This window comes from Aptenodytes patagonicus, chromosome 1 (assembly GCF_965638725.1).
Source record: "Aptenodytes patagonicus chromosome 1, bAptPat1.pri.cur, whole genome shotgun sequence".
Classification (NCBI taxonomy): Eukaryota; Metazoa; Chordata; class Aves; order Sphenisciformes; family Spheniscidae; genus Aptenodytes; species Aptenodytes patagonicus.
In genome coordinates, this window is record NC_134949.1 from 103,142,489 (window position 1) to 103,154,681 (window position 12,193).

The following is a 12,193-nucleotide window of genomic DNA, read 5'->3' on the forward strand; positions in this document are numbered from 1 at the left end:
TTGAGACTTAAAAACCTGCATATCTCCTCATATTTTGTAAGGGAAGGGATCTTTTCCTGTGGATTCCCTAAAATGCCCAGAAGGTTATTTTCTCTGTTGAGTATCTAGCTAAACTGCTCTGCTGTACAAAACAGGTTTCATTTTTTTAAATTTAGAACTATTCTGTGCAGTTCCTTATACATTTTGTTAAAAAGAGCATGTATTGGCTAGCCTAATGAGAATAAAAAAATTAAATAACTATTTAGCTTCTTTTAGTCACTGATCTTCACCATTCCTATAGTGATGCTCAGTGGCTACAGAAATGCTATGGAAAAAAGTCAGATGTCACATTCTCAATTATTTCTTTCAAAGAAATGTCCTTCTGTGTCAAAACTATTCCTAGCTGATTCCTAGTCAACTTTCAGCTGACTTAGGCAATTTATCAACCAAAGGATCATGGTATTTCTACACATTTTGCTGCTACTATTCTAAGTCCTTTTCAAAATATTAAAGCGTGTGCAAACTTTGTGTTTCCGTATCTGTTGCATAGTCTTTCCTGACAGTTCAGTTTCAGGTTAGCTGGTGAGAAACTATCTATCCTCATTGTGTTTTGAGATTTACAAGCATCCAAAAAAGAGATTATGTCCCTTGTATCTATTCTTAGATTATGTAAGAGAGAGAAAAAGACCCAATCCTCGGTTTGAAAACATTAAAAGTTGGATTTGTATCCAAACAAAATTCAAATAATGGAAGCTCTGTAAACATTAGACTTGCAAAATGAACAACATTCTATTCATAAATCTGAAACCTACATCCATCTTACTAAAACTAAAGTGAGACCAGCAGAGTTGATGCAGCAGGAAGTTCTCCATTTATTTAACTGCAGGTACTGTCAACAGAGCTATCAAAAGGGTATTTCTGCCATTTCTTTCCCTTAAGAAGAAGTTTAAGATCATGATTTCAGAGTACAGAATCAGCAGTCCACCCTTCCTTTCTCAGTGGAGAAAGCTGTACTTTATAGTGGGAAAATGACTCTGAGACAGTTTCCTTTATCTTCATTTCCCCAACTGCAGAGTTTCTCCTCAATATAAACAATAGCTAGTTATTAGGTATACAAAAGACACAACCTAAAGAAACCTAAAATTGGTTGTAGATAAAGCTAGTAATGCTATATACTGGAAAAGGCTTATTAGTCAAACAGCCTTTAGCATTCTGTTTCAGAAGGCTACAGCCTCTTCTTTATTTTTTGTCCTAGAGAAAAATTAGAATTAAACAGTTTTTTTCGCCACTGCATAAAATAGGTTCACAAAAGGTAGATTATTGCAGGCTAGCCTTATAACTTTTTCAGAAAGGGAAAAAAAAAAAAAACCAAACAAAAAAGCCCCAAAGCAACTTCCCCCTAGATATTCTAGAGAGAGAAAAATCTGCTTTATTACTTCTACGTTAATGCCATTAATTATCTTATAGGATGACACATTGGAAACTAAATTATTAGATAAATTTGAGAAAATGAGATTTAGTAAAGGAATTGTTAGGTAACACAATTTACTAAGTGAGAAAAGAGAAAACGTAAGCCTATAGGAAGCATACTGGTGGAGTTAAGCACCAGTCTTGCAGGCAAATTTGTTTAATATATATTGCTAATAGTCTTTGAGAAAAATGTAGGAATGTACTCATGCAGTGCATTGAGGACATGAGGTTGGGTAACTTTATGAATATAGAGGGGACTGTAGGACCTTGAGAAAAAGAGGTGGGTAGAAATTCAGTAGTATAAAATTGACATTCATATACTTCTGAGCTTCCTTCTGGTGAAAGATAAGAACACATTAATTAGAAACGACAAAGTAGGAAAGACTTCAGTATACTAACTGATCTTGTGTCTGACCACAAGCCACCACCATGAGACAGTCATAAGCAAGAGAGGAGAAGGATATAACTACAGCTCACTTGTGTCTCAGAGAATCTTCTCTAGACCAAGAGCAATACTCATACCATTAACCCTAGCAAAATCCAAACAGTGCAGTGTGCATAATTCTGGTCTACCATATTCACGAAAGAAGTGGAACATGGAGGAGCACAGACAGGAACCCGCATGATGGCAGGAAAACCGCAAATTTTTACTGCTGAGAGTGAGAAAAACTTGGCACTCTTAGTCTAGTGAGACAAAAGCTGAAAATGGACAGGATGAACATCACTCAAATGATAAGCACTGGGCATGAAAAAATTATTTCAATCAAAACAGTATGTTAGCACAAAACAAAGTGACTAATTTTAGTCAATTCATACCCATTATAGCAGCAATGTTTTGAGGCAGCTTCTCACTAGGCCAGGGGGATTTTACATAAAATTTGATCAGTTTATGAAAGGGATTATATGCTATAACAACTGTCATAGTAGTAGTAGTAGAGAGGACTTCCAGTTCCTTTCACTCCATTTCATATGAGGTATAAATACTAAGAGAGCTTATAGCTAGCCTTTAAGACCACCAGTGCCTGCTTTCTCTCTGGAAATCCAAATGCCTTTGAGCACACACAGGATGTCTTACTTTTCTTCAGTATCTCAGAGGGCATTTAGAAACTCCTGAAACCAGAAGAATAGGAGGGAACATAATGTAAATGTATATCTGACTGCTCAGAAGTTAAACTAGAAAAATTCACGGCTTGCACACACACAAAAGCAAAACAAAATGAATTGGCAGGCATTAAACCTGAGTAATGAAAGCCTGGAGGCAATCCTAAACCAGTGTTGACTACACAGCAACTTTTGTCAGATTTTATTTGGGGGAAAAGTAAGGGAGCAGGGGGCTGCATAAAGAATTTTAATTACAACATTAATTTAGTCGAATGATCTTTCCTACACGATAAATTTAAACTGCTACAGGAAGAAATCTCGCTGCACACAAAGAAGGAAAAAAAGCATGTCAGATGAAATGTAACTTCATTTAAGATGTCCCCACTAGTGGGAAATTGTAACAGCTATATAATGCCTGGAAGTGTCACTCTTATTACATTACTACAAAAACTATTACATCATAGAGACAACAAAAGGTGCATAAAGAGAAGCTAGGAATCCTGCTTGAAAAATTAAAATTAATTAATTTAATTTTAATTATTAAAATTGCAGGGCTTTTCACAGCTTGCTCTTCAATCACTAGATCGTAACGAACATGGGCTTTGCAGTGGAAACTATTTCTGCCATTAGATATTTATCTACAATTACTTAGTATTGCATGGAAAGTTAATGGATTAAGACGGAATCTGTATATATTGGCTTCTTCATAAAAACTGTCATTTAGTGAACAGAATTACTTGTGCTATGTAATAAGCAACCACTGACTGTTCTTTTTGTCACTACTGACAGTGTGGTGGCTTATGACTTTTTTTTTTAACTGCAAATTATTCAAAACCTTTTCTATACACAACTATTAAATTCTTTCTGATTTCCTAATGAATACATACTGTAATGCTTCCTGTAAAGACTTTGCATTGCTAGCATAAGAAATTAATAGCAAGATAACGCTGCCTTTGAACAGGATAGGAGTAAAGCTAAGGCATCTGACACTAGGTTACATAACATCTAAAACAAGTAAAAAAGGTATTTTCTTAAGTCTAACAATAGAGATGTTGTTTAAATAATGATTACAGCTTTTAAAAAGTCCAAGAATTGAAATTAGTGAACAAAGGTATTAAACCAGCAATACCAAATTGGGGGCTAAGTTTACTGAATGATCAAACAAGTATGTACAGCTGTTTATATTTTACAAGAAAAAAAAAAATACACAAAGCTTACTAAATGCATCTTTTATTAATGACAACTAGTAATCTACCTTTTTTTTTACTGCCGTACATACTGATATTCAATAACCAACAAGAGAAAAAGTATTAGAGTTTCTCCTTCAGAGGAAAAGAAGTAAGAATGAAAAATTGAACACATCAATCTTAAATGTACGTACTACAGACAAACACAGCATTGCTGAACAACAACAGTTAAAAGCTCTTGCTTTGCCAAAGTAAGAACACCTAAAGTACAGTTGAAAGAAAATGTAGGTCCCTGTACACAAATTTATGAGCTTTCTATACTTACGACTACAGGGAGAATAATAAAAAAATGAATGGCAAATATTTAGCACTGGGGTATTCAGCAGGCAAGAAACAAGCACAAGCAGGTACTAGATCTGTAGGAGCTTGCCTGGCTAGGAGGGAAAATATAGCTATACATATCTTACATATAGGCAAATTAGACTCATCCATCAAGCTCTTGGCTAGTTGTCAAAGAACAACTTATTTTAAATAAGGATATGAGGCATGGGTTTCTAGATCTTCCATTAAAAAAAAAAAAACCAACCCCACACTTTGCCAAGCAATAGCAGAGATAAGTATTCCCCTAACCTGTGTCCTGGTCCTCCTCGATACCTTGCCCCTGGGATCAGAACAGGATCATCATCACTATCATCAGTTTCTTGGAGAGCTGAGGTCCTGGTAGAGGACTCATCTGGAGCTGCAAGCCCTGAGGATTCTGGGTGTGGCTGAGGTTCATCATTTGCAGCAAGCGAGTTGGCAGTGAATTCAGTACTTTGACTTGAAATTTCTTGATTTGCACTTTTTTCACAGGAGGCTTCTTCCTCTACATTTCCAGAGACAGCGTCAACACTGGGGCCATTTTCTTCTGGTTGGCTTCCAGAATGCTCAGGACCAGGTTTACCTGATACAGCTAATAGAAAATATTGGGGAAAATAAGTCACAGCATTAATGATTATAGCTTATTTTAGAAGACATTATAAATGGTCACAGAAGTTAAATTATGCATACTGAGTTTATATTGGAAATTTAGGTTTTCATTCTCTACTTCTTCATGTAACTATATTTGAAAGAGTACGGCTACATACTTGCTTCTGTCATCTCTACAGTTTCATCTATAGTTTTCAGTTCTTCAGCACTTGCATCTTCCTTGTGAGATTCATCAGGGACTCCTGAATTAAACAACTTAGTATTAAATCGCATGATTTCATTTAGATGCACATCTATAACATAAGCAAATCTAAACGATACTAGCACTCCTAGATCAAACCAATCAAAGCAATACCCTCCAAAGTCCACATGTCACTTTACTGACATCTCAGATACTAATCACATAAAAGTCAGTATATATAAACCTATCTAGTTGCCCAGGTCAATACATTAACAAAGAAAAAAGTATTTCTTTCTTGTTCCTTAATATACTTAATATCCTACGCTACGAGAATTTTAGCTGCAAAAATAGCATTAATACTCTTGAAACAGATGATCACTTACTGAAAGCTATTATTTCTGAAGACAGAAATTAAGTTATCCCTTTATTAAAAGGGATTTTTTTTAAAAAAACCCAACATTTCTCTGGAACTAGTCATTTGACTTGCCTGCCCTTTTGGCAATGAAATGAGCAAGACAACCACATCTAACAAAATACAGTGAAAGCTTGAAAGAACTGTAACAAAATACCTTGCAGTCATTTATGACTGCAAAGTGCAGTTGTTGTATTTTTTGATACAAATTGGGGCAGAATATGTCCTTAAGAAAAAAGAATAAGGGTTTTAGAACTAAAGACAGGATAAGTTAATTTTTTTTATATTTATTTGCAACTATCTCAGGTTGGTAAAAAAATTCATGTTCTATTATGGTTGTATTTTGCCTTCATATGCATGTGTATGAGACTACTCCCATTGCGTTCAATGGCAGTCACGAACATACGAGAGCAGAATTTTTACCATAACATTACAGAAATAATGCTGTATCTTACTTGTTTTTTCATCTTTAGGCCCTGACTCTTCTGAGGCTTTTGTTTTTACAGAGTCGTCTTGGCCTTCAGTTTTGCAATGACTTCCACTCCCTCTAGAGCTTGAATTTGTGCTGCTCCTGGCAACATAAGATGTTAAAAAAAAAAAAATTAGAAATAATTTAGATAGATAGGATCATTGCAATAGCACAGCCTGACAATCATCATCTTCCTCACCGCAATCTCACAATTCAATAGCTCCTGGCAGCAGCTACAACTAACAACCTTCACAGCAATTTCAAAATTCTCTTTTATTATGTCCATCGCCACTCATCCCACACTACTCCTCTGCATCACAGAACCCTGTTCTCTCCTTCCTATCTTTTTTTTTTTTTTAAAAACCTTTAAAGGATTTCTTCATTGCTTTTCAAAATATTGTGAGAACTCAAAAGGATTTGCTCTTTTTCACTATTTACACATTTTTACATGTATAAATGACCAGAGATCTTATTAAAGGTATTACAAGCTGTCAGCTGAGCACTAATACATAATCTTATCTCATCCAATTAAAAAAATGAATCAGATAAAATTCTCCAGGTTCTTCACCATTAACTATCATTCCTGTACCTTTTGAGGCATGGACTTCTGATGTCGGCTTTCAGTCTTCAAAGTTTTGTTATTTCTCAAGATTTACTATAAGCTGGTACTTGAGATTTACTCCTCATTCATGTTTAGATAATTATTGTGGAACACCAATTTCTGTTTATAATAAGGAAAATTATTCCTCAGGAAATACGTAACACTGCTGTTCTAAATGTCATCAAAACTAATGTTTTTAGACTTTCTACAAAAGACCTTATTTTAGGAAATGCAAAGCCTTGTTCCTGAGCTCTCCCATTCTCTCCTGTCCCACATCTGTGTTGTGGCCTCAAACTTAGGCAAATCGCTGGACAAAAGCAGAAACAAAGATGAGTTATGAGAATTACAAGCATGATTCTCAAGAATTTAGACGGTAGTGCTACAAGTATCTTCTTACCTGTGTATGCTATTACTAAACTATTTTATATGCTACATTGCTAGAAGCGGTGCAAATCATGCTTAGTCTAGATTCTTGAGAATCCAGTCTAGACTTCAGTACTTCTATTTTTTTACATTCAATATGAGAGCTTTTACTCATCTTGATGAGCAATAGTCTGTTTCATTGCTGTACTGGATTTGGAGTATCTAGAAAAATTTTGTTAGCCCTTACAGTATTTCTTCCAAATCAAGAATTTTCAGCATTGTTTCCGAATGGACAGACAAGAAGGGTACTGCTAGACACCAAGTCAAGGATTTTTGCTATTTCATGCCTCATATGATAGAATCACTTTTACAATCTTAATCACAGTCTAAGATTTTTTTTGACTCTTAGGAATCTACTTCTAGCTCAGCGCTCATTGCTAATTTACATTTATGCATTAGTCTGCTTTAGTTTTTACTTCAGTGTTATTTTTCACACCAGCAGTTACATGAAGAGGAATTTGAGAGAGCAAAATAACACCCTGTGCTTTCATTACATTAAGCCCTACTATCTGCTTCCATAACAGGCTTTCTGTTTCCCCAGTTCTCTGTATAACCCTTCTTTGAACCTCTGCGAATTTGAATCAGTTTTCTCGAAAGCATGACGAAGATTGCACACAGCATTCTAAGTCACAAAGCAAAGCGGAGGTGAGCAGCAGCACCAGTAATTCTCATCCTTGGCTGAAATCTCCCAGCTGGTGACATCTAGGATCATACTTGCCTTTCTAGTAGCTGCATTATATTGAGAATGAAGTGACTGGTAGGTCCATGTCTTCCTCCATTTCATTTTCACAACGCTCCCAACTTTCAGATTAGGTTTTTGTTATTTGTCCTCAACTGCATCATTTTGTTATATGGAATTGCATCCTAATTCTATTATTCCATTCTTCAGCACAATGTTTTTAGTTAGCCTCTGAACTGACAATGCCTTGCAACTACAAAAGCTCCGTTAAGTTAGCTTACCACCAACGTTCAGTTTCTTTATTGATCTACCTGTCCCACCTTGAACAGAAGTTCAACATGCGGCAAAGTATCAAATACTTTCTGGAAATCCAGACTATTACTCCATGTATGTTTCTAGAACCCATTATTCTGTCAAATAAAAGGTACTGAATCATACACATTCTAGTTCCCATAATTTTGGTTTATTTCCCATGTACTGCTTGTTTTAATATGCCTTTCTATCAGAACTGTCCTAGCGCCTTGGATATTGCTACCATTAGTCTTAAAAGATCATGATGTTTAGTCCTTCATTCTCTTTTGGTATTACATTTGATGTTTGTCATTCACAAGGTGCTAACCCTTGGCCCAAGAGATTTGTTAAAATACTTGCTATTAGACAGAATATATACGTGAAGTTAAGTTTTAGTAGTTTTCATTTAGTCTTTACTTCCCCAATCACAGATTTTTATAACAAGTAATTTTCCTGTACACTCTATTCTCTCTATGGAACTCCTGTTCCATTCCCTGTACACTCTACTTTTTCTTAATATTGTTTTTGAGGTAGTTGTTAATTTAAATTTTCCATCTTCAGAATCACTTATTAACTGTTTGAAGAGTAAAATGCATCTTTCAAATTTTGTTTTAAAATAAACACAGAAACAAAGTGTTCATATTGTTTAATAAAATTTGCTTTCTGTGATACAGTGGTAATAATATTTTATTATTACGTTAAAAAAAACGCTAGAACAAATGGACAAAACATTTGCTAATGCTCTGTTCCTCTTGTGAAATCTGCCTATCCTAAAACATTAAACTGACTAGAAAACTAAATGCAGAATTAGTTAAAAGCATTACAGCAAGACTAATTCTTTCAAAGCTTGCTGGATTTGGACTCTAAATGGAAATACAGTCTGATAGATTGGTTGAACGTAACTGTCACAGTATTTCAGATTCACATAGGCAAAGTCTTCATTCTTGTGAAAACACACAGATCACTGTTTAATGTTTCCAAACTGCTATGGGCAAGGTGTATGTTTTATGTCTAAAGCCACAGCACTTAAGAGCAGCTAAATGTGGTGGGAGTTTTTTTTTCCCCCAGTAACAAATGCCAGCAAGCATTTCTACTTAGCGTCTTCTACAATAATTTTGAAAACATAAGCAAAGGAATAGAAGCAAGAGGAGATAAAATAAGGACTGTGGTTGTTTTGGGAGATCCTGAGACGCTCTAGTGATAGACTTCAATACAAAACCAAGTAAGTCAGGCCAGTTAGACAGCATGCGTTTATTATCTGAAAAGGATGCCATCACTGTAATATCTAAGCAGTCCACAAAGTTGGTATCTTAACCATATGCATTCATCAACACTCCTCAGACACAGAAATACTAATTTCACTGTTTTACAGCTCGGGAACTGTGCCACAGAAAGACTAGTTTGCAGAATACCATATGAGAAGTCTGGTAGAGCAGAGAATTAAAACTTAAGCGCTAGCCCTTGGACCACCTTTCCATCACTGTACTACCCTGCTTTAGTAAGATAGTGAACATTAATATTATGCTAGGGTTTGATGAAGATAGCATGTTTCAAATAAAAAGATTCACAGTAAATCTCACAAAAAAACCTCTTACATAAATTTCGTGTTAAAGTATGACTGTCTTTTACATTCTGAATGTATTAAGGACTACAGCCATTTCAAATTGTCTATATACACCTAAAAATACACATATACCATACGGAAAAATAATTTATCTGTATCTATGCTAGACAAGTGTCAGTGATATGTGCTGATCAATAACCAGTCAAAAACAAAATTAACTTCTTACCACTCATCAGTGAAGTCCAGTTTTATCGTGCTTGTAGTTGTTCCTTCTGTACTGTAGTGCAAACTTAAAACTGGTTCACCTGTTCCTGTTCGTGGCTTATCACTCTCTGTAAACATGGGATTGATAGAGTTTGGATGGACATCAGTAATATACATAAAGCTGTTATAATTCTGAAGAGTCATTTAATTATCCTAACAAAGGCCAAATGTGGTAGTAACATGTACAATGTCTATTTAAGATCTCTTACAGCCCAAGCAAAAAGTTAAAAAGTTTCAGAGTAAACACACTAAATTTGCACTGCTTTAAAAGTGGCCTAAAATTATTTGTATTTATAAGAGCAAACAAAGAAGATGCTGTCCTTCAACATGCAGGTAAATAAAATTGCAGATAGGTAAGCATACATACAGTATTATCCTTCATAAGCAGATCCCTTTTCTATCAAGTATATTAATAATAAGAATATAAAATGTTTCTGGAAGCAGTGTTCAGTCTTTTTTGCCTCAGTAAATACACGTGAAAAAAGATGATGACTTTTAGACACAACCAGTGGTCTAGAAAAATTACCATACCCTTTATTTTTTTTTCTACTTAGAACCCAGTCAACTACCAATATCCTTAGACCTGCTGTAAATTGTCAGCTAGCTGTCATAAAAACACTGTAAATTCATGTTCTGAGAGCTTCGGGTTTAAAAAACCTTTCATATTATAACAACTGTAAGCGGAAGGGGAGTACTTGCAAAACAAACTATTCACGATGTCCAAAAGCAACAGAAGTGAATCAAATTGAAAACCACTGCAAGTCTGCCAAACATCTGCTGCATATATAGTTTTAAGGATGTTCAGTGGGCTCCTTCAAAACAGAACTGCTCAATGACATCCATCCACCCACCACCCTTGAGTGAAATTCATGGTCATGATCTACCTATATGCATGGCACAACTGCCACTAATACAGAAGCTGGCCTTGGGCAATACTAAAAAGTTAATGGAAAGTACCATCAGATTGAGCCTCACTACAGAGGTGCCGTTCTCTCAGAACTCAGGTGGGAGAGTTTACTCAGTATTAGGCACCACTCAGATGACCGCTAAGTAGCCTATGTAGTCTTGCTTTTCATGAATGTTGAGCTTTTTATCTCAGGACCATTTGGACAAAACCATGCCGTATTTTCTTTGGTTTATAGAGTACAGAAATTTGACTATATTTGTAGTATTGGCAGCAGACTGACACTTATAATAAAGTAAAAGCTTCAGATCATCTTTGGGTAAACATCAGTTAAAATCTAACGTTCGATTCAAGCACAAACCTACAAATTCCCCCACTAAAAAGGCTATTATTAAAACAGTAATGGCTACAATACTGCCACAGGATATTTATTTTAAAAAATACAATTAAGTTATAGGAACTATGAAATAGCACATAAGAATTTAACCTAACGATCAATGCTCCTATTTTTAAAACTGCTGACAGGCAGAAGCCCGCTCACAGGATCAGAGCAGTGATCAGCTGCTCCAAAGAACTTTAACTATGTATTTCTACATATTCTGAAGAGAAATTTAAAAACCCAAACCAAACACAAAAACCCTGCAAGGAAAATTAAAATATTTTTATGTGAAAGAGAATTAACCAATTACAACCGTGATCCTAATCATACATATGGCATGGGCCTCATTCTATGCAAAGAAAAGCTCATAGCCTCTCTAAAATAAAGGTTCCAGTTACACTCTTGTTAGAGTGGAGCAAGGATAAAACTGATCAAAAGCAAGGTTTCCAGCTCCTGAAATAAACTAAGAAAAGAAACAAATGTAAGAAAATATTTTATAGTGGTGTATATAGATATTTTGAACAAAACCGACACGTTCTTTCTTAACTAAACAGGTGTGTTCTCTATTTTTTGGCAACCTATCAGCAAGCACCTCTTAGTATAAAAGTCTGTTCAAACTTTGAGCATCCCTTCCTAAGCAAGTACAAATACTGATCGTTCCAACATACTGCACAAGTCATCAGGTGCCGGACACTGAAAGAGTAAAAAATGACATAGTTGGAGAATTCTTTACCTTCCTTGTAATAGGTACAGACAAGACATATCTTTGAATCGGGAACCCAGATAGGTAAAGAAAGACAACTTACTGCCTTGAATAGTCCAAGACAGCCACCAATGACTATACGGTAACTTGATACTGCTATGTAACGTTTGCTTCAGCACAAAACTACTTAATATTACTGACTAAAGTAACCAAACATCGCTATCCTATAATGAACCTAATTGAGTGTTAGGCTTGTGTTATAAAGCTCCGATCATATTATCAGAACGGTGCTTTCCTGTCTTAAAATCTCAACATCAAAAAATTTAACCAAAATGCATAGAGACTGTCGTCTGACTATGCTTACTGTGGAAGCGATGCTCATATTTATTCACACTCAAAAAGTTGGCCGAATCGCTGTAGACTCACCAAAGAGGGCACTGACTAACTGAGAAATTATTTTTACAAATTTCTGGAGACAGATAGCTGTTAAACCATATTGTGTAATAGCTTTTTCTTAAATCTACAATAACATGAGCTACAATTTGGATTGGGTCAGTTTCTTCTTTAAACTAGCTTTAGGGCACAAAATCAACACTAATAAGAACAAGAAACTTTTA

General features: G+C 35.3%; 1 protein-coding gene across 7 annotated transcripts in view; it reads right to left on the reverse strand.

The window, feature by feature from the left end:
* DCAF6 (DDB1 and CUL4 associated factor 6) overlaps positions 1-12,193 on the reverse strand; it is a 92,106-nt gene that overhangs the window by 18,910 nt on the left and 61,003 nt on the right. For 6 of the 7 annotated variants that reach the window (XM_076351147.1, XM_076351138.1, XM_076351131.1 and 3 more), the window contains 4 exons: positions 9,553-9,658; positions 5,755-5,870; positions 4,865-4,948; positions 4,368-4,689 (listed from right to left, as the gene is read on the reverse strand). In XM_076351147.1, coding sequence (XP_076207262.1) covers positions 4,368-4,689; positions 4,865-4,948; positions 5,755-5,870; positions 9,553-9,658 — 628 coding nt within the window. The remainder of the gene's footprint in view (positions 1-4,367; positions 4,690-4,864; positions 4,949-5,754; positions 5,871-9,552; positions 9,659-12,193) is intronic. The other variant, XM_076351120.1, reaches the window with a different exon arrangement.